The sequence below is a fragment of the Neolamprologus brichardi genome, chromosome 12 (genome assembly GCF_056152115.1).
Source record: "Neolamprologus brichardi isolate AB-2024 chromosome 12, ASM5615211v1, whole genome shotgun sequence".
Lineage (NCBI taxonomy): Eukaryota > Metazoa > Chordata > Actinopteri > Cichliformes > Cichlidae > Neolamprologus > Neolamprologus brichardi.
Genome location: NC_142115.1, coordinates 23,336,474 through 23,361,626, shown reverse-complemented (window position 1 = coordinate 23,361,626; position 25,153 = coordinate 23,336,474). Strand labels below are relative to the sequence as shown.

Genomic DNA, 25,153 nt, shown 5'->3' with positions numbered 1-25,153 from the left:
AGTCAAGTTATATTGAGAAATGCAAAAGACTTGACTAGTTAACATCAAATGCTACTCCTGAGCACATGCTACTACTGTATGATGTATGATGGACATATGATGACTACAAAGCGAACAAAACGGCAGGCATCTTCTGACGTTTTCTTGTTTTTTCTTTCATTGCTGATGTCGGAGATAAAACCTCAGTCCTTGACAGGTCTGTTCATTTTGTTCACTTTACACCAGAATATATATGTTGAAGGTTAAAAAAAGAAGACGAAAAGAACCATATAAAAGACACGCTGATGTAAGATTAATTACACACAAATAAAAGTATTACATAGAGTCTGACTATATCAGATCACATATAGATTATATTTATTTCTTTACAAAAAAATAAATTTTTAAAATCAGTCTTTATCAGTAAGAAAAACTGTAAAACCTTTGAATTCAGGTAAAAGTCTAAGATTTATATCCTTCACATTTTTCAGTTGTGTCCAGTGGGTCAGATTAGAGTCTTTGGTGGGCTGATTTTGGCCTCCGGGCCTTATGTTTGACACCCCTGATCAAGAGTTTATTTCGATGGGTTTAAAATGCAAACAGACATCACCAGATAATATAATCACCAGTTAAACTAGAACACCTGTAGCAGACCTGCAGATTATATGTACACAAACAGAAATTAGTTGAATTCAGTTTTGTTTACCTGTATATGCCATTTCGGTTCACTCCTGGCATTTTATTGCATAGTAAACATTGTAAATCCCTATTAGATGACTTTCTCACATCAGAACTATTGCCAGCAGTAGGAAGAACGAACCTCCTTTTAACACGAAGTGACCTCCATCTGAACCAGGCTCAGGGAGAGTCAGCCAGGCTGGCGGTGAGGTGAAAGAGAATCACATAATAAGGAGTATGGAATAGTTATATCACAATCACTTGATTTCTTTTAGATACTATGTTCCTAATTTTGGCACATATGAAAAAAGGAGCTCCAGAGATTTTTCGAATGTGTGAAATGAAAGACATACCTTGGCCAAACATTAGTCTAACATTCTGCACAGAATTATTGCAGCCTAAAGGAATGCTAAATACAATAAATGTAGTTTTGCCTGAAGCTACAAGTTTATAAAGTAGGCTTTATATCTTTAAGACATGCTCATACTTTAACTGATTTGTCTCATGTGGCTTAATAGTTAAATATACCTGGGTGGATATCCGCTGGGTGGAAATGTCTGCAGTGGGTTTTTTGTTTGTTTGTTTTTTTCAAAAAAAATATTGCCTAATGGAGTTATATATTTTTCCAGGCTTCCCAGCAGTTCTGTCAGTCAGATCAGTTTGTTCCTGGCCTAATTTCATAAAAGCATGGGTGCATTGTGTTCTTGGCAACCTCTAAACTCTTTTGTCTCTTACAAGTTGGGCTGATATTCTGAGTTTCTTTTTGTTTTGACTGGTGGATAAAGAGTGATGGCCTGGAAAGTTGTTTTCGTGAGTCCTGATCAGCGACTCACAGGTTTGTGAAGTGGGAGGCAACAGTGAATAAAACTGCAGGATTAGTTTAGCCGCCTGTGCGTGTATCCTTGTTGCTTTTCCAATCATCTTCTTAACTGTTTGTTCAGTTCAGGATCATAAGGGGGGCTGGAGCCTGTCCCAGAGTTCAGGGGTACACCCTGGACAGATCAGCAATCTGTTGCAGGGCTAATACATAGAAAACCATTCACACTCACACCTAATACCAATTTAGAATCAAGATTAACGTAATGTAAAGTCTTCGACATATGGGAGGAAGCAGAAGTATCACCCAGAATCTTCTTGGTGTGAGTGCTGGGCTGCCCAAGTTCCTTTCCGCTTGCGTATCTGACTTGTGTGTGGGTATAATAACATATGCTGCTGGTCTGAAGTATGTCCACACCCTTCAGTGGTCATTACCTACAATAAGGTGTGAGGAATTTTGATCACATGGCTTTTGTGGATGTGTATTTGGTCTGTGGCGTCTTTCCAACAACTGAGACATTGACTGTACATCTGCACAGAAGTTTCAGTGCTAAAAGAAAAACTACTAAACATTACCAGAAGAACTGGTAAAGACAGTACAACGTGTGCACACACCGCGCTTTAAGTGTATTATAATTGCAATGAAAAAGGAGATTCTTGGTTACCTGCAGGCCAACAGTGCATGTAATGCAGGCCAGTCATTTATTTATTTATTTATTAGTTTCACCAGCTGCTGTGTGCTTTTGCACAGATTATTATCCTGTATTTGATTTAATTCACAGTTTCCAGTGCATTTTAGACAGCTGGAACTAAAGATTATTAATTTACATTGAAACTGCTCAAATTCTAAACATCTTAACTCAAAATCTGCTTAATAGCATTTTCCCAAGCTTTTAACCTCATCTCACAGTTGTTTTCTCCAGTTAAACAGAGACATACACAAAACACAGAAAAGATGAATACCTTAATTAATATGAACACTTAAATAAGTCTGTGTAAGACAGTGGTGTGGGTCCGTATTTAACTTTAAAAGGGAAAAAAACCAAACCACTAGCTTCAAAACAACATAAGATCAGTATGGTAAGATCAGATAATTATTTATTGGTTGGTATTTAATGTGTCTCTTTGGATTGGTAAGTCTGTGCTTTGAAGCAGGATTTTATATTATCGACGTAAGGTCAAGTTTGATCCTGGCTTTTCCCTATTGCAAAGTATAAACAGAGAACAAAAATTATAAACAGGCAGTATATTGCCATATGTTACATTTTCGATTAGCAATCAACAGGTAAAAATGACAGCCTACTCACCAATAAATTCTCCAGAAAATAGCGTCACCATTCCTAGAAGATTCCTCAGACCAGTGAAGATTATCTGATGTCACCTCATTGGTACTCTAACCAAGTGTTTCCCAACCTTTTGGAGCCGCGGCACATATTTCACATTAGAAAAATCACACGGCACACCACCAAACAAAAATGTCACTAAAATTATATTGATCATTTTTCCCTGTGCACCAGGCAGAGCGGAATTGGCTGGATTTGTCCCCAATATGCATTTTTTGCTTTCCTCTGACTACTACTCATGATAGGGCTTTCATCTGGCTCGAAATTTTCTCCAGGTCAGACTGACTACTTACAAAAAAATCTATTACTATTTCGCGCTGCGTTGTCTCACCCGCAGCAGGACAAGATAAATTCTTCTTCGTCTTCTTGTTTTACTGCCAGTTAGCAATACATTTAATTGGAGCAATAAGTTGTATCGCCCTCTAGTGGAAGAGAATGTAATTGTTCTGTCCGTTACTCATGCCGGTCGCTGGGACGCTAAGCGCCTTCTTGCTCCAATTAAATTATTCACTTTGTTGCCAGTGCCATGTGATTGGTCAGAAGATACTGATGTGCAGAAGAAACCCGGGTTTACTTCATAACCATTTTTGTGATCGTCAGTTTTAGGGTAAGTGAATCCATATAATTTAATTATACCCTGGATATGTAGGGCTCAGATCTTACAGGTGACACTGTCCAAAACATCCCACATATACTTCAGGAGGAAGCTTTTTTGTAAAAGGGTCAGCAGTCTAGAGACTTTCATGTATGTGGAGTTGCGAGGATGGAGTGAGTGAATGAATAAACGAATTCATGAACAACCTTTGCCCTGTGATAGATTGGGATAGGCTCGAACCACCCTGTGACCCTGAACTGGATAACTAGAAGAAAATGGATGGATGGAATGGAAGTCATTTAAATGTTTTAAAAAGACACATTTATCAGAGGTTAAGGTTCAGTTACATTAGACTACTCTTTATAAGCCATCTATCATATTATACGTTTTTGTATAATGTTAATGTTTTTGTGCAAATACTGCAGAAAAATTCGAGCGAAGTCAACAAGAATGTCAGGAACCATAGTTTAACTTTTACATCTTATGTTAATCATGTTAATAAGCCTGATGCAACTATAATCCATATTTTCCTAATAGCTTAATCCAACTAGTGTTACGTCAGACAGTTTGCAGCCTGGACAGATCACCAGTCCATCAGAGAGCCAACACAGAGAGACAGACAGCCATTCATGCCCACATACATACCTACAGCCCATTTCCGCACACAGAAATGCATACGTGGGAGGAAAGTGGAGTACCTAAAAGAAACCCACGCAGTCTAAGAGAGAAGTCCACACAGAAAGACTGCCCGCCAACAGGAATGAACATTCTTGCTGTCAGGAACACACACACACACACACACACACACACACACACACACACACACAAAGGATAATTGATCAGAATACAAGTGTCTTAGATTTGTGTGCTTTGGCACATGGCTAAGAAAACAAGCAAAACATATTTAAGGGGTTATCAGTTGTCAATATTAGCTGATGATTCATTTTCAGCTTTTCGGTAAGATCAGTCATCTAAATTTTTTGAACTGAATATCAAACACCAGAAAGGCTTATTGCACAGCCTCCGGAGGATTCAGCAGCAGCAGCAGCCGCACAGATACACATCCTGTCAATTATGTGAGCTTTTTGGACTTCAAAGCTCTGTTAATCAGTAGCCTGTTTACTGATGTGCTGACCTCCTGTCCTATCAATTACAGCAAGTTAGTATCAGAACTGCTTTCTTCTGTGTGTGTGTGTGTGTGTGTGTGTGTATGTATACTCCTCAACCAGTCATAACATTACCAACACTAATTGAGTGAGTCCAGAAATGAGAAGCGTGCACAGGTCCTCCCTAAGGGGTAAACAGTAAAAGCCTACATTCCCCCCCCCCCCCCCCCCCCCCCCCCCCCCCTCCACACACACACACACACACACAAACTTGTGCTAATGTAATTGATTTTCTAAAACACTTCCATACTTTACGGTCACTGTCAAATGAAAACTTACTCAGATAGGTTGGAGGCTGATGTCAAATGAGGTAGAATTACTTCAGTCTGCACCCACTGCCGTGCACAACTCTTTAAAAGTCCACTCAAATGTTGTTGCTGGGAAAGTTTTTCCTCAGTCAATCTTGGCGAGCGATGGCCCCTAAGATTCTTTATTCATTGCTTTGTTGTATGTTCTACTTTCAGTCTTTGATTTTATTCATTCTTTTCTTTAGAGATTTGTGCAGCACAGTCTACCCAGTCTGAGAGAGGGAACCTAGGTCCCTGAGATTTATTGCTTTATTGAGATGCACTTTTTAATGGAAGCAGAATCCATCACTCATTCTCACAGCTCAAGTGCATCCCAGCCTTTCTTCAGATACAACTGACTCTGCACCGCTGATAATAGAAAATGGAATGAAAACATAAAACAGTAACAGATTCCACCATTTTTTTTTACTCTGCAATTTTAATTATATTAAATATTAACAATAAGGACACAGTGGACAAAAAATAGTTCTCATGTGAAGAAAGAAATGTGAGGGTGGGGGGGGAAGAAAAATACTTTGGGTAAACATATACAGCAAAGCATACCGACCGCCAGTTAGTCCTTTAAAAGAAGTCCTTGTCAGAGAGATAAAATTCCTAAACTTTAAAGAAGGATCAAGCAAACTCTGAAGAGTTTCTTTTTCTTCTTCCACATCCGTGTGGGTGGATTATTTTTAATAAACTGGTGGACTAACTGGTGAGGGGTTCACAGCACGTGTCTACCCGAGAGTTTTGTACACTTAAGACATACATGTGGACCTGAAGAGGAAAAAGCAGTTTTAACAGATTATCATCGTTCACTTTCTGGAGCAAAAGGCTGAAGCAGGGAGAGAGAAAGTAGAATGGCCTCCACACTTATTAAAACTGTCACATTTGCTTTCTGGCGTGTAACCAATAGTAACCTCTAATTACCTCTCGTTAATGTAAAAACAAAAAAAAAAACAAAAAAAACAAACAGTTTTTGTTGTATTTTAATCCTCTGTGTGACAGCAAACAACACATTTGACCCCTGTTATCAATAGTGATCATATGAGAACACAAACTGTTCGTGACAAATCACTAATTTATGTACAATTATTCATTCAAAAAGAAAAAAAACAAAACATGATTTAAATACAATAAGCACATTGAAGAGCTAGGACAGCATAAAAACTCTTTAATTCAATAAAATTCTAACAAGGACAGTTTTATTATTACTGTAATGTCCGTTGTGGTTATTATCTTCACTGATATCTTTATTTATTAGTGACAAGACACTTCTTATTAAACTGCTCCTATGGTGATAAACAGATAAATAAGGCAAAAATACCCAAAACAAAACAATAAATTACTCAAATTTCTGTAGTGTCTTAAATCCGCAACATGCAGCTAGGTGAAAAGAAAAAGATATTTAGAGGTACCACTTTTGCCGATTCTGGTTTCCTAACAGTTTATTCTTTTAATCTGAAAAGGAAAAATGTCTTCACATAAGACAGGCCCACGCCACATTTCAACTGCTGTCTTGTGTTTTCAGGCATTGACATATGACATTAAACAGCAGCGTACCTCTGTAGCAAGTTTTAAATTCAAACACAGTGGAAATGAGCGCAGCTGTGTGTGGAAAAAAATAACACCTGAGTGGGCAGTGGAAACGGGGTTAAACACTCTCCTAAGACGTTTCACATGCCCTCAGCTAAATTATGATGCATGCATAGATGCGGGATGTAAATAGAATTTCTTAAGAGGTCAGCCAGCGACAAAACATTGTTCCCCTCCACCTGTAAACAAACCGAGCAGGGAATGTTTAGATCGCATTACAGCTGCGATTTTTCAGTCCCGAGTCCTCAGGAGCCACATTACTGCCGCCTGTCTATCCTACCAGGTAGTTAATTGCATTTACCATGTGTAAAATTACTTCCCAACTAGAAAACTGGAATGAAAATCAGCAGCGCCGCGGGTCCCAAAGCTCAGGACTGAATGCCACTGCAACAGAGTCGGTAACAGACACGCTGTATGACAATACAAGCTGGGCTAGAGGAGCGAGCTAGAGTGGAGAGACCAGGGGTGCGACAGAGGGGCAAGGAGGATGAAAGGAACAGAGAAATAAAAGCAGCTACAGATCACATGCTTCACGAGAGGGACGGAGGAGAATAAGCAGATTGCATACATGACAAAATAAGAAAATATGTAGAAGGTTGGAGAAAAAAAAGGAGAAGAAAAAAACAGACAGGAAGGAGAGTTGTAGCTTCCATAGCTGGGAGCACAGCTGCCATCCTTTAGGCTTTTCTTCACCTCTACCAGCCCCTTGACTCATGAGGTGTACATTACAACACACACATGATTTATACAGCTACCCTACAGCCTGGTGCTGGGACAGGAACAGACAAGGTCAAGAACTTATCTGAAATCTGTAGGCGCTGGGAGCGGTGAACTACCCGTCTGCACTCGGCAGATGTGCAGGCTCCCACCGCCCGGCTAACATTAGAATGTTTGTGTACTCCAAACCTGTCGGGAGTGGCAGGGCTGTTTGATAAGTCTTGCCGGCAGAGCAAATATATGCACCAGCGGCAGACGGAACAGGTCGTTATGCAGTGCAGTTGTAAAAAGTTTCATCACTTATTAAAAGTTACATGTCTTGTGCCCAAACTGTAAATAATGTATGACTCAGCAGGTCAAGGAGGTTTCAGTTAATATCAATTTCAAAACAAAATGTGTGTGTCGCATTGTTCAAAACAGCTAAACTGCCGTTATACCAAAAATGCCATCTCATTAGGTCAGTTCTTTAAAGTGTAAGCAACAGAACTGAGATCAGGAAGATCTAACAAGGCTAACATATGAGGGCTGGGTATCAGAGGAAAAAACACGGTGCTCATGCTTCTGACAAATGGGAGAGCTTGTAAAACTGATTTTTGTTTCTTTCCTTTCTTCACTTGATCAAGTATATACACTTCAACACCACATTTGTTTCATTATCTGCTTCTCTAAAAAATCATCAGTGATGTAGTTTTTCTTCCTGAATCCCAAAAAACTGAGAAAGCACCAGTAAGTTTAATACCCAGCCCTAAAGAAGACTTGAAGGGTTTCATTCCAAAAACTGACACCTTTTTTTCCCCCTCATTATTTGAAGAAATGCATCAAACCGCTTGTGCCAAATTGAAAAACCGTGCTCTGCTCGAAGACCTCGCTGGGATTTTGCGAACTTTATATAGGTGTCATATTGTTCATGTCGCAGGCATCTCGTTTTTAAATGAAACCCCTCATTTCAGCTTTTGCACTCTACTAATCTAACATTGTAGGTACATGTTGATTCTTGTATATAATGCAAGTAATATTGCAGCATGGTATTTGCACAAAAACAACAGTGGTCCAGATTGAAGCACAGAGTAAATCTAATTATTTATGTGAGCAGAAGGAGGGACGTTTCTTTCTATACAAACGGGCTCTTATTGGTTATGATTCCCTTCTTTAAACACCGACATCAATCTCCACACCAAGAAATTGTTATGAAAAGACTTTAAAAAGTCGCCCCAATCCCGGTTTTGTTGCAGTACAAAATGCTCACCTGTATCGTTTCATAAATCTTAGAAAGCATGCAGTAAAAGGGTCGTATCTGTTCGTCTAAACATGTTCCTTAATCTGGACCTTAAGTGGACGTCACGCAATGAGGATTTGATCTGATGCAGGATTTGGCAATGTGAGAATATATATATATATATATATATATATATATATATATACTTAGAAGCGCAATTCATGGCAAGTCCCATAGTTCCTTAAGCAGCAGATGGTTTTCACTATTTAAAAAAAAGGTTAGATAAATGGATAAAAAAATACAATCTCAACAATGCACACATCTCATCTCTGTTCGCGTTCACCACCCTGTTATGTGTGCAGATAGTGAAGCGGAGATATCACAGATGATGTCTCTGTGTGAGGAGTGTGTATTTTAATGTGTGCATGACAAGATTTGCGTATGTGTGCATGGATTTGAGGTTGTGAGTTTGTGTGCACTTTGTGTGTCTGTGGGCGTAAGCACATCTAAACTGTCAGCATGACACAACGTGGGAGGTCTGACAGACGGGTGAGTGCCTTTTTCATACTCAGAGCTAGATGTGTGTGTGTGTGTGTGTGTGTGTGTGTGTGTGTGTGTGCGTGTGTGTACTTGTAGCTAAGTGTTTGTTTATCAGAGCAAATTTATGAACAAAATGTCAGCAAAGGGCTCGTCTGGATTGCAAAGAGAGACAAATGTGATTGTAAGCGCGCACGGTTCGTGATTCAGGGCGATACTGAGGCAGTGAAACATGGACAACTCGTACTGAAGGAGCAGCAGTTTTGCTTTTAAGTCACTATGTTGTCACTTAGGTTGATGATATGGCTGCTTATAGGTGGAATAGTGTGACTGTGTGCTCTCAACTGTCTCTCTGTGTCAGAGCTTGCAGTTCGGCAGTATGTAGGGAATGTTGGAGGAAGACATTTTTGCGACTGTAGCTATGCAGAGACAGCGGGCCTCGAGGTGGTTGTCCCAAACGGCCGGTAAACGTGGATGATGAGGAGGAAGAAGAGGAGGTGGAGGAAGGAGTAGGAGGCGGAGGGGAGACTTGCTCAGATGAAGAGATGCTAGCAGAGGGGCTCCCTCTGCTCACAAGACTGTGGAGACTTGAAGAAGCACTGGCCCCGACTGCACGAGGGATCTGGCTGGGGGGATGGTGATCTCCTCCTCCTCCTCCTGCTCCTGCTCCTCCTCCTCTCCTCCCTCCACCTGGCAGACTTGCTCCTCCTCCTCCTCCTGGAGTTAAGGACTCTGCAGAAGAAGAGGATACCCCCTCCAGTAGCTTGGAGGACAGTGATGTAACTGGAGAATGAGTACCGGCCACCGAATTGGACACTGGGCATTGATTCTGACTGAGGCCCAGGTGTGAAACTTGGAGCTGGGCCGCTGTGGTAGACGAGCTTTGGGCCGACGCTGCAGAAGTGGCAGAGGACAGGTTAGAGGAGCTTGGAGCCAGGTTTAGAACAGGGTTACGGGCCACCGACTGTGCCAAGACCCCCTGGTGATGGCGCTCCTCCCTGGCAGTGTGCCGCTCAGAAGCAGAAGGCCGGCTATGCAGAGGTGGATAGTGTTGTGGGAAGTGCTGGTTAGAGAGGTCCCCTACGAGTGCACCCCGCACCACCCTTCGGTCCCTTGGGGCCAGACTGGTGCTGCTGCTGTTGCCGAGTCCTGACCACCGGCCTGGATGATTGATCTGAGAGAGAAGCAGAAAAAAAAGGGAAAGCGCAGAAGTTAAACAGACTTTATAATTTACTCTGTCAGGGAACGTGTGATGTGAATCTGCCATTTTCCAAAAATTATTTACTGAGCATGTCTTGAGTGCAAAGGAGAAGCAGCGAGTAAAAACACAGACAGACAGAGACAAATAGTGAGTCAGGGAACACGAGACAAGGAGAGTGCTGCTGTGTGCTCAGTATAGATTGTTAATTGGGTGACATTTGGCGAATGATGTCTTTGGGTTCCTGCAGCTTCATCTAATTGTTTCTAAACGAACCGGAACCCTGCTCACTAAAAAAAGTGAAGAACAGACTCACAAATACCACTGAGAGACACGCACACATTAGCACACAAACAGGACGCGGTAACGTGAGGACGCATGGAGATATCCACTCGAGGTATGTGCAAATCCCCACTCATGAAGCAATGTGGTGCCATTGTCTTTCTATCACAGGTACACACACACACACACACACACACACACACACACACACACACACACACACACACACACACACACACACACACACACACAAGCTCAATGGGGAAGATGGCACATAAAGTTAGATGGCAGAAACAGAAGCCACCTGTTTTCTTTCACACTCCACTGCAGCCCCCTTATGCAACATATCTCATCACTGCCCCCTTCTTTCTCTCTCAAACTCTCTCTCACACACACATTACTAAAATAACACAGATACTAAGTGCGCAATGTTCACTATAGAAATGCAATCTCATCCGACACTGAACCTCAGGGGAAAGTAAGCCGAGTTGACATTTGCCAACACGATGGTTGTGTGTGTGTGTTTTTTTCCTGTGTATGGCATGCATATGCATGAGCGTGTGTACGTGCGCACGTATGCCTGCGCAACATGACGTGCATGTGGTTTCCTCATATTTCCACGCAACCATACACGCAAATTAACACTAAAAGAAATGTAATTACTGCGCCGAGGTTGTCGACAGGAATTTGGGGTGAAAGGTAGAAATGCAATTAGCCAGAACATAGCTAACCGAATAAATGCGGTATAACAATGGAAACGCTAATTCAATGAAACAGTTTTTATTCATGAGCTAATATGGCCTGAAATGAAATTTTAAAAAAGGAAGGGGGAGAGAAAGTGGAGTAATTTCTAAGAAAGTGAGAAGATGGAGGTCCATGTTACAAATTGTGCCTATTAGGCCGCTGTTGGTTATTAAGTATAGAACGAAAGAATGAGTAAAAACTGTGAAATGAGGAGTCTGTGTAGGTTTATAGCTGTGTCTTAGCAAACTCCAGCCAAATGAAAATGTAAGTCCTTAATCATATTTAAGAGATGATCGTAATCTAAATGTACTATTATGATTCTTACACACGCTGGGGCAAAAGGTAACACATGCCAAAGGCCACTCACCAGCAGTGTCAACACAAAGCCTTTCAGGTCAGTCTCACTGTCCTATTTTCCAGCACTGACATGCATTGATGATCCAGCAGCAATTTTAATCAAATTTGCTCCCTACACATTTGACCACTGTGTGTCCACAGTGTGCCATTGGTGTCAATTTACATCCAATAAAGCAAAAGTGTGTGATTTTCACTAAAATAACATATTATGGTAGTGCTGATGTTAACTCAAATACAAATTAAGGCACTGGCTTTACTAAAAGCGCATGTTGGGTCATTAGTTTAAAAAATCCAAACCTTTTAGCACATGGTACATACATTTAACGAGTATTTAGAGAGACATAATTAATGAAGTAGCCCTTTTATAACAGCAAAAAATAAATAAATAGCCCTGATTACAATATGTTGCTGGAAATTTCAGCTGGTGAAATGGCATGTGAAAGCCTCCAGCTACTGAACATCACCAGATTTTTAATATCTTACTTACTAAGGTGCTATATCTAGCTTCTTTAGTATTCTATCAGGATTTAGTTGTGACTGTGCTTGGCACTAATTTAGTCTGAGGGGGTGTAGAGTATGATGTCGGTTAAATATGATAAGAAAACAAATTCCTGAGGGGGGAAAACTGAACAAAACTGAAGTCGACCTCTCTTTGAACGTTTTTGTTCTTGCTACTGATTTTCAACACTGGAACTTGAAGATAATGTAAAGTGATTTTTTTTCCTTTTGGTTTTAATAATGTCCATTTTTTTTTACTGGCATATACATAACAAATGTGACACAGCCACTGCTTTCAGAATAGATGGGATGCTTGAAAACAAACGGCATGTAAAAATGTGAAAATCCTTAAATCACACATTTCAATCACAGTTTGTTTTTCGTACTGACTACTCTCCTGAGCTTGGTTCTGCTGGAGGTTTCTTCCTCTTAAAAGGGAGCTTTTCCTTCCCACTGTTGCCAAATGATTGCTTATAGTGGGTTCTTGGGGTTTTGTCTCAATTATCTTAAGGCACTTTACCTTAGAATACAAAGCATCTTGAGGCAAGTGTTGTGAGTTGGGGCTATATAAATCAAACTGAATTGAATTAAATCACTATATTAAATGAAAGCAGTACAAACCAATAACAAACAATAGATTTTGTCAGTTTCAGTTTATTTATTTTTTTAACAACTTTCAATTAAATTCTGGGGAAAGAGTCACAGCTTAAGCAAAAATGTTGACTACAAAAAGACTGTTACACTCTTAATCTGTCCATGCGGCCTGTCTCTAATGCTTGTAATGCTCCACCTACAGTATACAGAAACATAAAAGCAGTAGCTGACAGACTCACTGGGTTCAGAAATCAAAAATTGGAACTGAAGCCAAGCAATCTCCATTTTAACGGTTCCGTCTATATGCTTTCATGTCCAATGGTGAAAAAAAACCAACAACAACGCTCAGCCAAAATATCAGACGCTGTCATTGTCTATGCAACTTACTTAAAGAGCTTTGGGAGTGGATCGCAGCTTTCTAATGGGCTTTAATGGGTGGATAAATAGTACAAGACTCCTTGTGAATTCCTTGATCTAATTAAGAGTGAGAATTTTCATTCCAGCCAAATTTTCTACACGGGGCGCTGTGAAAAACATGAGGGAATTGCAACAGCGTTGAATCTCTACTGTGGTGTTGCAGGTTTATGTGGGACGACTTAATTAGGGCTAAATCGCCAATCTTATAAAAAAAAAAAATCTGTAGTGTTATTCCACCCTCAGTCATTTGAGAAAACAACAGAAGGTAAAGCGAGAACAGTAAGATACAAATTGGCAGGCAACTTTAAAGGAAATAATTACCAGGCACAGTATAAGAGTTAGTTGTAGAGACATATGCTCTCTATCAAAGAGACTTTTCTTATCCAAATTAGAAGGACAGACACTTTAGAGATAATCAATGACAATGACTCAAATAAAAGCAAACTGGTAAAGGTTGGGTGTATGTGAGTGTACAGGAGGGACATGCATGGGGGGGGGAGGGGGGGAGGGGGGGAGGGGGGGGGGGGGGAGGTCAAGCAAAAAAGTAAACAAAAGGAAGGAAAGGGAAGAAATGAGAAGGTGATTGAAAACAGAGATAAAGAAAAATGAGACCAAAAGTAGAGCGGACAGGAAAGTGCACAGAGAAAGTGAACAGGAGAGATTTACAAACTCAGGTGTCCTTTCTCAAGTACACGCTCTGCGGCAAGCAGGCTGCCTCTTTGCCACTGACAGAACAGCCTGTGTGCACGCAAACACTCTGGAGAGTCTCTCTTTCACACACTGTCCTAAAAATACACATACATACACCCACACGCACACGTACACTAGTCATTGGTAAATCAGAGTGATTTAAAGGGGGCCCTCTCCTGCGGGCTCGGTTTTTATTGGGCAGTGAAGAATGGAGCAATGTTGTAAGGGCCAAGTTTGCATAAAAGACTTCCTTAAAACCCTAAAACAACCCTATACAATGTTTGCTATCTCCTGTCTTGGTAATTTTTATATTGGGAGAAGAGCCAGCGCGGGAGATTTATTTTATGACTTTTGCTTGCCTTGCAGCGCAGCAAAGTAAAAGCTAAATTCAGGTGTAACACAGGCCCAATACTCCCATGTAATTGCCATCAATCACGCACCACGGCCCAGTATCCCGACACCCACACGCCTAACTCTAATGAAGGTCCAGGGGGATGAAATGCATTGGACCCCAAAACTTTGCAGCTTGAGATAAGAGATAAGAGAGGCAAAACTTTGTCACTGTGATTTCTGTACATTCTGTGACACCCACATACTTTGAACAAAGTAATCCTGTGGTTCTTTGGATGTGTGAAACGCTGGGGTGTTTGGTACAGATACAATAACAGTGCAGTACACCCACATAGATGGTACTCTAAATCCTATTTAGACTATAACCAAATACATTCTCCAATTGTGATGCAGTAGCCGAAACCATCCAACCTTTCCTGTGCTACATGCTAGACATTCTCATATATATTTGCTTGAATATTTATGTCCAGCGTGAGTTGGAAACATGCATAAAACAGTAAAATGGATCCTTATTATGGGATTTAAAAAAGCGAAATAAAGTGCACCGAGGCTTACAACAAACCAGTCCTCATGCACTAACAGTACTACCCACAGGTTTACAACCATGTTTGAAAGTGGAGTAGTAATAGAAGCAGGTCAGACAAGCTGAGATACATGATGTCAGCACTCGTGAAATCCCACAAAGCTCTAACTAGCATTTCCTATGCCCTGATAGAAATATTGAATATTCACAGACAAGGTGTGTGCAAGAAGAGTCTCCGTGGGCACTTTGCTAGATAAATAATCAACAATCAAACGAGGGGTGAAACTAAGCCTGGGCTGGTGTCTCAAGGCCATAACCTACCTTTACTTTGAAGATGCTGGTTTTCATCAATACACACCCCCCTAAGGAAGCGAATCTCTTGCACAGCTTGTAGCGGCAAGCCTTGCTTTCCCTCACTCAGATTAGTCTTCTTTCTTTGTCTCCCCTCTGATCCTCGTCTCTCCGCACCATTTCTCTATACAACTTTCCCAATTTCGAACTGCTCTCTCGCTCTGCAGCTCACCTCTCTTGAACTTTTATTCAAAAGATGGGCAGTAAATCCACATAATCATAGCAGTAAGAACAGCAGTGGACATGGCAAAACGAGTAAATAAGATTTTATAGGTATATCGCTTTCGTTGAAATTAGTTCAGACGAATTATAAAACAGGAATGGAATTTTTCTGTTGTTGGTGTCTTTTAATTAAGCTATACGTTTTAACAGTTGAACATTTAATAGGTTTACCCAGCATTTGACTCTTTGCCAGTGCCTGCTCAGTCCCACGTTTCAGTTTAATTTCTCATTCAGTGAATGCTAATGCTTTCAACTGTGCGATTATTTGCATTTTGGAGGTTACCTCTCTGACAGCTTGCTCTGGACTGCTGGCAAAATACACCGAGTTTGTGGACCATCCCACGATGCATGATAATAGCCGCCAAATATGCTCTCTTTCCACGCATTGTTATTCTTTACTTATCGCTTACCTTTTGTCCCCCCTCTTAACCTCCCTTCTTCTCTTATTTCTCACCTTATTATCCCCTCTGTCCTTTCTTTTGTCCCTTCTTTTCTCTCTTTCTTTTGTTATGTAACTTGCTGGTTAAGAGTGCCAGTGGCAGCCAGGCTGAATAGGACCTGACAGCCGGAGGACTGATGGTTTGCTACAGCAGTCTGGAGACCACAGCGACAGAGAGAGATTGGAGGTAGGAAAAGTTTTCTCCCCCTTCTAGGTGGTGACAGTTGGGGTGGGTATGGGGCTGAGATGATGAAGAAAGATGGAGAATAAGAGGGGACTAAAGTTGAGCTGTCACTCCAACCCACACTGCAGCACACTGCCAACCAGTTGGCTGAATGTCACATCCTGGACCTTCCCAACAGAGGCGCATACTGAGAGGCAGACCACTAATGTGATGCACTGCACAGCTAATCGGCTCACAGTGCCACCAATCTTCAATGCCGTCACAGTGCTTTTGTAAAATTATCGACTTTAGGCTGATGTTATATTGAGTAACAGCATCCCGACACACTGCAGCCCATATCAAAGAGGGTTGTCTGTCGGTAACTTGATAAATATTTAGATTTACAATATCTTAGGCAGGGCAGCTTCACTGCATATCAGTGTGGCTGAAGGCCTGAATATATTACAGTGTCTAAAGCTTAGTCATCAGTTGCCTATTTGCAAATTTGGGAAAGAAAACAAACTTGGCTTCAGGGAAAAGTTGCAACTTGTAACCATATCTGAATGCCCCATAAACCATTACAAGTACACAACTACTAGCTTGATGCCTCTGTAATAGTCAGGATTGTCTGTCCACTGGCTTGCTTGTCATTATTATAGTGTTAATGCACACAAAGAAAGTTTTCTTATCTGATCTAAAAAAGTAATGTTAATCAGCTGGAGAGAGCAGGACAATTGCAGCAAACTCTGTGCAATGATAATGCAAATTAGTTTACAGTGTTCTCTGATGTCTTTTGGAGTAGCCGTAAACCGTTTAAAGCAACTAGAAACATTGATAGAAATGCTACAGAGAGAGAAACTTTTCATGAATGAACCAATTGGATGGATTTTTAGATTCGTTTGTTTATGGTGTTGTTAGGAAATGCCGCTGCTTGTTATAGTTGACTGACTGACATTATGTGTTGCCTGGCAACAGTAAGGCTCGTCTCACTGATTAAGTGATCGGGATCACTGCAGGGAATGGGACCATCAACATTCACATCAGTTTAAAGACCTCCGATGTGATCACGGTCAAATACTGGAGTTGCTGAACAAGCATCTGATCAGTGATTCTATGTCACTACTTATGATTGTGGGTGTTGAAAAGTGCATAGCGCTAGGTCTTCAAATTCCTCCCCGGGCAAAAAAAGAAAAAAGAAGCGGGTTGGCGAGTACCGAAGCCAGTACCATGCTGTGGACAGGAGGCCTAATGAGGTTTCTTGAGCAGCTCTGATAGGCACGGATGCTGAGAGTCTGGCATTGCTCATCAACCACTATCTCCAACAGGTCTGTGCGTGCAGGCACATAGGCATGTGTCTTGCGTGTGTGTGTGTAATCATGGCAAAACCCATCGACCACCAGCATGTGCCAATATGCTTGGTGAACACTGCCCAGAACCACAAGTAAGAGGAGTGGGATGTAAAAGCAAAGGGAGTGAACAAGTAAAGATGAGGGGAGGAAACGAGTGAGGGAGAAAAGTGGGGGTGAAGAAATGAAAATGAAACAGTGAAATGGACTGAAAGGGTAGAGTGGAGGAGGGGATGTAGAGGGAAAAAAAGAGATGTAGAGGCACAAAAATGTGCGAGGAAAAGGTAAAATACAAAGATAGAATAAGGAGCTAAAATAGGGAGAAAAGATGGGTCATAGAAAAAAGGGGATGACACAGTGCTAAAACAGGTGGTGAAACAACAAAGGAACAGAAAAGAGGCCAAAGTGTAGATGGGTCAGATGGATGAGAGGTACTCTAGGGGACAAAGTGAGAATAAAAGGTGCCAGCACTGACCCAAAGTTACAGAAGACAATAGAGATAATTAGGAAATGCAGAGACAATGTTAGAACAGTGGCATCGATATGAGGCAAGAAAGCAACGTGGTGGAGCAGAACATTCACTCCTCAAAAGGAATTATGTGTGAATGCCAATTTCTAGTTCCCATTGGTATCCACACAAATAAAAGGCTTTATTTCCCAATGAAATGCTTCAGTAAAAGTTATAAAGGCTAGCTTGTGTACACCAACACCTCAACATATATCATGTGGTGGGAAGTAGTGGTTTTAGTCTAAACAAGAGCACAATTATATTTGAAATAATTGCTGGGGAATGCATGCTCGTCATGTGCTGCCGCTATTAATTGTGGCTCAGGGAGGATTATTTTGTTACCTTTTTGGTTGCAAGCAAATAAAAAATAAAAAAAAAATCCGTAACCGACTGATTTTTAGTTTCTCTCCTGTATATGAAAGTATCTCTCCTTATGCTCTCCAGTTGGATTGATTGCTGCACTTGGCTGCCCCCTCCGGGTGTCAACATGGTCCCTACTGATGCTGTCTAATTATTGCAGAGACTGTGATCTATGCACCATTACTCTGTGCCTAATACGTTCCTGTAAGCTGTCACTACTGCTCACTCTGTAAGTGCACAATACTTACTGACTGTGTACTTCGCTGTCAGTGCTAACCCACTATTCCCAAACTGCATTTCACTGAACTTCTATCCGGTTGTCAAACTAAGTTGACAGCATTGCATTACCAGGGGCTTTCCTCAAAATGAGGATCCCCGGCCATACCTAAAGCTGGACTCTTGGCAGTGTCCCTTCTGTTGGCCTGACATCCTTTTTTCCCCTCGCTGAGACCTGGCAGAAGACCTGGGATTATTCCACCTTAATCAGACTAGCACTGTAGGCTTATCATTCTTCTATCAGTCTCACCCTTGAGGCTGCGGGGGTGTGAAAGCTGCGCTGTCTTCCTATATGCCCAAGGCTTGTACTGTAACCCTTAAAGAGCCTGCGTGCATGGCGATTAATCACTACACATTTTATTGCACTGCTCAGTAAGCTCTGTAAGCGTTTAAACTTGGCTATTTCACACCCCTTCATCCGCACAAGAAGCATCTTCAGGACGGCAGATTTAAATTCTCAAAATTTAATGTCATCAGGCTAGAATATTTTCTCCTCCGGCCAAATCACAGAGACATAAACACCTATCTGCCTAAATGCTCACTTATATGTCATGTCCTGCAGCATGTACAGAGTATCCATCCTCTCCCAGTTTCACTCAACAGTCACTGGATCAAAAGAGCGTTAGTGATGCTTCAATTACATATACTATCAACCTATTTGGCAACGCTGGCAATGCTTCGATTTAGCATAAAAGCAAAGCGTCTCTCTTCCTTTACTCCAATAATGTAATTTATGCATGGGGGACCTGGCAAAGTGGTTGGTTTTAATTTTTCCAGGAGTCATTTATCAATGACTCATTGGGCATGTGATGAATGTAGACAAACAAAAATATGAGTTCTAAAGTCTGCAATAAAGAATGGCGGCTTGACAGCTTAGCAGAATAGATCAAAGAGTGACAGTAAGGAAAATAATGAAGACTGTAATAATGACAGTGTGCTGAGGACTGTCAGAGCGATACATCATGTGGGAGAACTTAGCGGTGGTGCTGAAAGTGTGTGAGTCTGGACATCTTTACAGAGATGTGCACCTTTATAAATGTCGTGTGAGGCCGCAGAGTGGCCTGCAACACAATTGTGGGCAGTAATGGAGTATGAAGATGATGGCAGAGGTGTGCACCAAGCCACACTCACACAAACACACACACACCCTCCCACCCTTCTGTCAGTTGATGCTGCTGCTGAGTTCCTTTCCCAGTTTCTCATCTTGCTCTGTGTGACAACCCAGGTGGGCTGAAAGAATACAGGAAATCGGAAAGGTGAAGGTGAAGGGGAAAAAATGATGGATGAAGAGAATTCCAAAGAGGAAGAAGAAACAGGTAGATTTTCCATTAAATGTCTGGGAGGCCTGATGATAATACTGCATCTGCCACCTGTGTCATCACGTTGAAAATAACTGACTGCCTTGTTGCTCCCACACTCCACTCGATGAGAGAGAAGGAAAAAGGAGGGCGATCGAGCGTTCTCCCATCACATATTTACAAAGGTTACTTAGCTACTCATCACATTTGCCAAAGAATGCAGAATAAGGAGGCAGATTATTAGCACGCGGAGCTTCAAAGGATAATAAAAGCTTTATAACTGTGCAGTTAACACCCGTGCTTTTTTTGATTGTTAAAGACAGATGCCACAGACTGGCGTACTGTGCCTGACGAGCTAGAGCAGCCACACGCTGGCAGAGAACCAAATATTGTTTCACTGGCAGATGTGGGAATGTGGCCACACCGACAGGAAAGTAAATAATTAATGCTACCGATTTTTGAGAAGAGATTTGTGGTAGAAATTTGCGTCTGCAAAGGAACTCTTAGCAGGATAAGCGGAGCAGAATTGCAATTCCAGAGCTCCTGGAAAGAATCCAGAAAGACATAATTTTTCCAAATGAGACACATTTTCCAAATGAGGTTGGGCACAGAAAATGAGTTTGCAAAAGTTATTTTGTTCTAATTATGTTTTAATGAACTATTTTTGTTCTGAATAATTGAATCTTTTCTCCTATAAAAGCCACAGAGATCATTAGCCTACATTCTACATTGGTGTTGTCATTGTTTCTGCACCGTGTCCCATTTTTAGCCTTGTTATCAGCAGATACATTAAAAGGCACTATTTAAATCACTACCCATTCCATAGCAGTTAGACCAACCAGCCTCACTGGGAAGATTATCTACAGGGAGCCACAGTACACCAACTCTATATTTGAGGAAAACAAGAGCTGAATTTGAAGTATTCAGAAAACACAAAATGCACTCTATTTATACAAATGTGAAAAGACCGAGCACAAAAATAAATAAATACATTTTAAAAATTGCACCGTTTATTTGCTGCCTCAAAAAATGACATTTGGCTCAGAAATAACCTTATTTGTAAAGAAAATGGAAACAGAGCTGTATTTTAGAAATATGTGCAAAACTTAAGGAAGCTGACAGCTGGATGGTTAATCAATTTATTATCGCATATCAAATATCTCAATGGATACAAAGAAAAAGTGAGGGGAGAAAAACACATGTGGCCTTCAGTGACTCCTGGTGTTCATGTATTAATCGTGAAAGTTCTGCATTAGATTTGTGCAATCGTGAGTCTGCGCTGTGGAGGCTAAGTATGTTTGCCGGTTCGTGCATCAGAAAAAGGTCTTGTCATATCTCTCTGAGTACCTGAGGGCCTCAAATCCAACACTGTACGTCTCTCCTTACTTATTAAACATAAGGAAAAAGAGCAGCAAAGAGAACACAGAATGAGGAAAGAGGCAGAGGGACAGCACAAGCAGAGGACAATAGAGGACTTGAAAGGGAATGGCTGTGCGTGAATACAACATTACTGGTGTAAGAAAAAGAACAAAGGAATGAAAGGACAGAGATTCATTCTGTGATTAATTATCCTCATTGTATTCTCAAAAAGCGCTGAGGAAAGAGAACCGGAGGCATGCACAGAGACACCGACTGACATACACAAACACACAATCGAGCAAGTTTGAACAACAGTGTTTCTGAAAGGTTGTTAGATTCCCCTGAAGTTATGAGGACAGGGCTAAAATTACATTTTAACTGAGGTGGACTGCCTCTCGGTTATTAACTACAGGCTGTGTGTAAACACTTTCACTTTCTCACTCTACAACTAGAGTTTGAATTCTGTAATCTTTTATGAAAACAAATTAGACCCATATTTGATTTTTGATAAGACTGCCCTGGAGTTTTAAAAAGGCTTTAAAAGTTTGATATGTGAAGGCTAAAACAGCCTGCAGCACAGAAAGACAATTTCCCACATTTGCAACTGCCATCAAATAGAAAAACACACACACACACACACAGAAAGGAAACATTCACACAGCCACAGTTGTTTGATGAAGCACCCTTCTTTCTACTTATTTCTTTGACAAGCACCAAATTAACTATGTAATGAAACTTCCATCACTTACGGTTGTCTGTATACATATGAACACAAACATAATAAAGCCCAGATTAAAATGGTCAATATTCAGGTAACAGCTCTGCATTTAGGGAAAATGTGCTGCTGCCTTGGCAACCTAATGGTGAAAACATCACTGCATCATCAGAAAAAGTCCCGTTTAAAACCCCGCCGTGCCACTTTTGCTCTTTGCTTTTTGTTCAGATTAAACTAACATGATAAAATGAGTTAATTAGTGAGATTTAAAGGTGCTGGGAAGCAGGTGGGCCGCTTATGTGAGCAAACAGACATGAAAGTGGTATTGATCTTTTTCATCTAATTTTAAGCAAGTGAAATCATGTGTGTGTGAATAATTAGAAAAGAAAACAAGCAGCCGTGTGAGCGTACCTAGAATAAAATGGAGGAGAGAGAATTACAAAAATGAAACGAGTCACAAGACACAAATTGGAGTGTCTTTGTGCCGTAAAACAAAATAAATAAATAAATCACACATTAACTGAGTATTGTGGTGGTGGTGGTGGGGGGGTGGGGGGGGGCTAATAATGCAGCAGTTCTTTTTATTACTTCTGGGTAAAGCTGATACAAATACAAGTTGTGTAGGGTTCTTGGACCAATGTTTACAACAATCTTTCTGGTAAAATATGGAAACACGAGACAAAAGAGAGCAACACCTGCATTAAGCTAGCTTGCAGTGCATTATGCTCCAGTCTTGCTTGCAGGGCAGAGCACATCCTGATCTTTGTCTTGGCTATCTCTACTTCTAGAGCTTTAGCCTGTTATTAGTTATGTTCTTATGAATGCAGACGGGCCATAAAGTTTATAACCTCTTGACATGTTCATTAGCGTACATTTAAACACCAAACTGCAAACTAACTTCAGATAACACACGGACTGGATGCCACCTTCTATCTAACACCAGTCTTTTAGATAACATTTAGTCACAGTGATGAACTAATTCCAGATGGAAATCATAAACTGAAACTCAACATTGATTCAGTATTAAATTAGCTGCACTGTCAAAGAAAAACCACTGCACATTCAGGGGAAAACATTATTAGGTTTAGGGATAATAGCAGATATAAATCTTTAAATCTACATTTGGTTTCAGTCACACAGATCTGTCAGCAACTACTTGTGTCAACAAGTAATTTATGGCAGTCTCAAAGTGAACTAAATGACAAAGACAGGGCTGCACTAAAGATCTCCTTCTGATTGCTTTGGTTGCTAGCAGATCACCATCCATTTCCAAAATAAAAGTTATACCTTACCTCTGCGACCAACATGTTTCAAAATGAGCAAACTTTACTTTGAAGGTGGGGACCCAAGGCAATGTCAATGATTTTGGTATAGCAAACACTTGCCAACCGGTTATGGGATATACATTTTTCTCTATAGCACCTTGCTTTTAGCAGCAGGTCGCTGAGTGACTGGTCAGGTCGCTACAGGTTGCTAACTGTATGATTTTAGATGTAAAAAGTTTGAAGACAAAAGAAGCAATTAATCACAAATAACAGCACCGTTGTTCACTTAATTTTTTTTATATTACAAACACTACAGCAGGGTGCCGGTTTAGCTCAGTGTGTTGAGCAGGCGACTACATGCCGTACAGAAAGCAGCCAGCCCAGGTTCGAGTCCAACCCGCGGCCCTTTGCCGCATGTCTGCCACCATCTGTCCTCTGTTCACTGAAGCTGAAAAAGGCCCCCCAAAAAAGCAGTCAAAAACACTACAGCTGACACTAACACCTAACTTTTCACTGAATACGATTCTTCAGATGAATGGATCTTTCAGACAAATAAAATCAACACAAAGAACAGGAAACACAAGGAGGGGACGACAGCTATGTGTGAATACAACACAAACTATAGCTATCGTGTGTGTGTGTGGTTACAACTAAAAAGAGTGTATGTGTGTTAAAGTACACAGAATGGCCTTACTTAGAGTTGGAAGACATGAGAAACCCTGACAATTTTACATTCCATGTCACTAAATATTAATTTGCAACATTTGTCAGTGAAATATTCCATCTTTGTGGCTTTGTGCATGTGTGTGTGTGTGTGTAGTGTACGCGTGGATGTGTCTTACAATTTTGCCTTCAGGCCATCCGGAATGTGCAGATTGCAAAAGAATAGCTCATCAATATTCATGTGAGTTTATGCTTTCATTAATGTTGCAGCAAATTGTCTCAGATCAAACTCAGGGCTTGTATATGCGTCCACTAGTGTATCTCACAGCCTGAGAAGGAAAAAGAGTGAAGTGAGAGAGTTATCAGAGGGGGATGGAGCTGGAGAGAACAAAGAGAGGGCTGGAGCTGCTACAGATGGCCCTATGTTTCCAGCAGATGAAAAGGAAACTTTGAAAAAAAGAAGGGGAAAAGATCATACACATGAGGGGAGAAAGAGAAGAAAAAAGTGGGAGGTCAAAGGAAGAAAGAGACAAAACAGAAGAGTGTAAAAGAGAGGAGGAGAGAATGAGTAGGAGGGAGGAAGAAGAAAAGAGAGAAGAACAGAGGAGAGTTAAGTTCTAAAGGTATCTGTCCTACTTTGGTCTGACTAATGAACCCGAAGTGTCCCGAATCTGTCCTGAATCACCGGAGGCCCGGTTAGACCACCCTGTACTCGGAGTGAGAGCGCTTTTATTTTTTCTGGCATGTGTGTAAGCATGTGAAACATCTTGATGTGTGTTTGAGCCAGCGCGACACTGAATGTGCACTTGATTTAATATGCTCTCTCTACTGTACGCTGTAGTTGCGTGTGTGATCGCATTGCCCTGCCTCTGTTCAACGAACCCCTGCACCTTCTAGTCATTTGACTTCACAGCGACATGTGTCAGTGAGAAACACAAACATATGCGCGCACACACTCTTGCGCAGAACGGTCATGTATCATCTGACGACAGATCGTTGTACAACCTAAAATGGCAAATTTAAAGTTTTGGTGCCACAAACATACACGCTGTTTGGAAACAAAATTGCACAATTGTCTAACATCAAGAGAAAGAGGGAATACATCAAACAGCAGACGTGTCCTTGGTTCACATCCAGCAAATGTGTTGACGTTGAAAAACCATCGCCTGGCGGTCTTTACTTGACATCTAGTCATTGCTGAAAAATAGTTCCGAGATTAAAGCTGAAATATTATTTATCTTTTCTTTTTTTAAACAAAGACAAATGCTCGTAATTCCTACTTTGCAAAAGTATGATCTATATTTCTCACTTTGTAGGAGACTGTCTAACCATCGACATCCATCCATTAACAGTCGGGTTTTTGGCATCCAAGGAGAGGGCGTCTGGGTTTCAACCAAGTTTTCTGGGTAATAGCAATAAGATGGGCATAGACACTAGCTCATAGTTCAAATCTCATTCTGATTCTTTGGGTAAGCAATATTTAGACCCTTTATATGTCTCAGCCTATGTGTTATCATGTTTAATCTCTATCCTCCTGCCAGTTATGCATGATTAAATATGCTCACAGGAGACAACTATGAGTAAGCAGGAGTCTTATGGCTTTC

The 25,153-nt window shown here is 41.0% G+C and overlaps 1 protein-coding gene across 1 annotated transcript in view; it reads right to left on the bottom strand.

Moving 5' to 3' along the window:
* Positions 1-5,299: 5,299 nt before the first annotated feature.
* Positions 5,300-25,153, bottom strand: part of ccser1 (coiled-coil serine-rich protein 1) — a 127,521-nt gene continuing 107,667 nt past the window's right edge. The window contains exon 11 of the mRNA XM_006789766.3: positions 5,300-10,104. Coding sequence (XP_006789829.2) covers positions 9,271-10,104 — 834 coding nt within the window. The 3' untranslated portion in view covers positions 5,300-9,270. The remainder of the gene's footprint in view (positions 10,105-25,153) is intronic.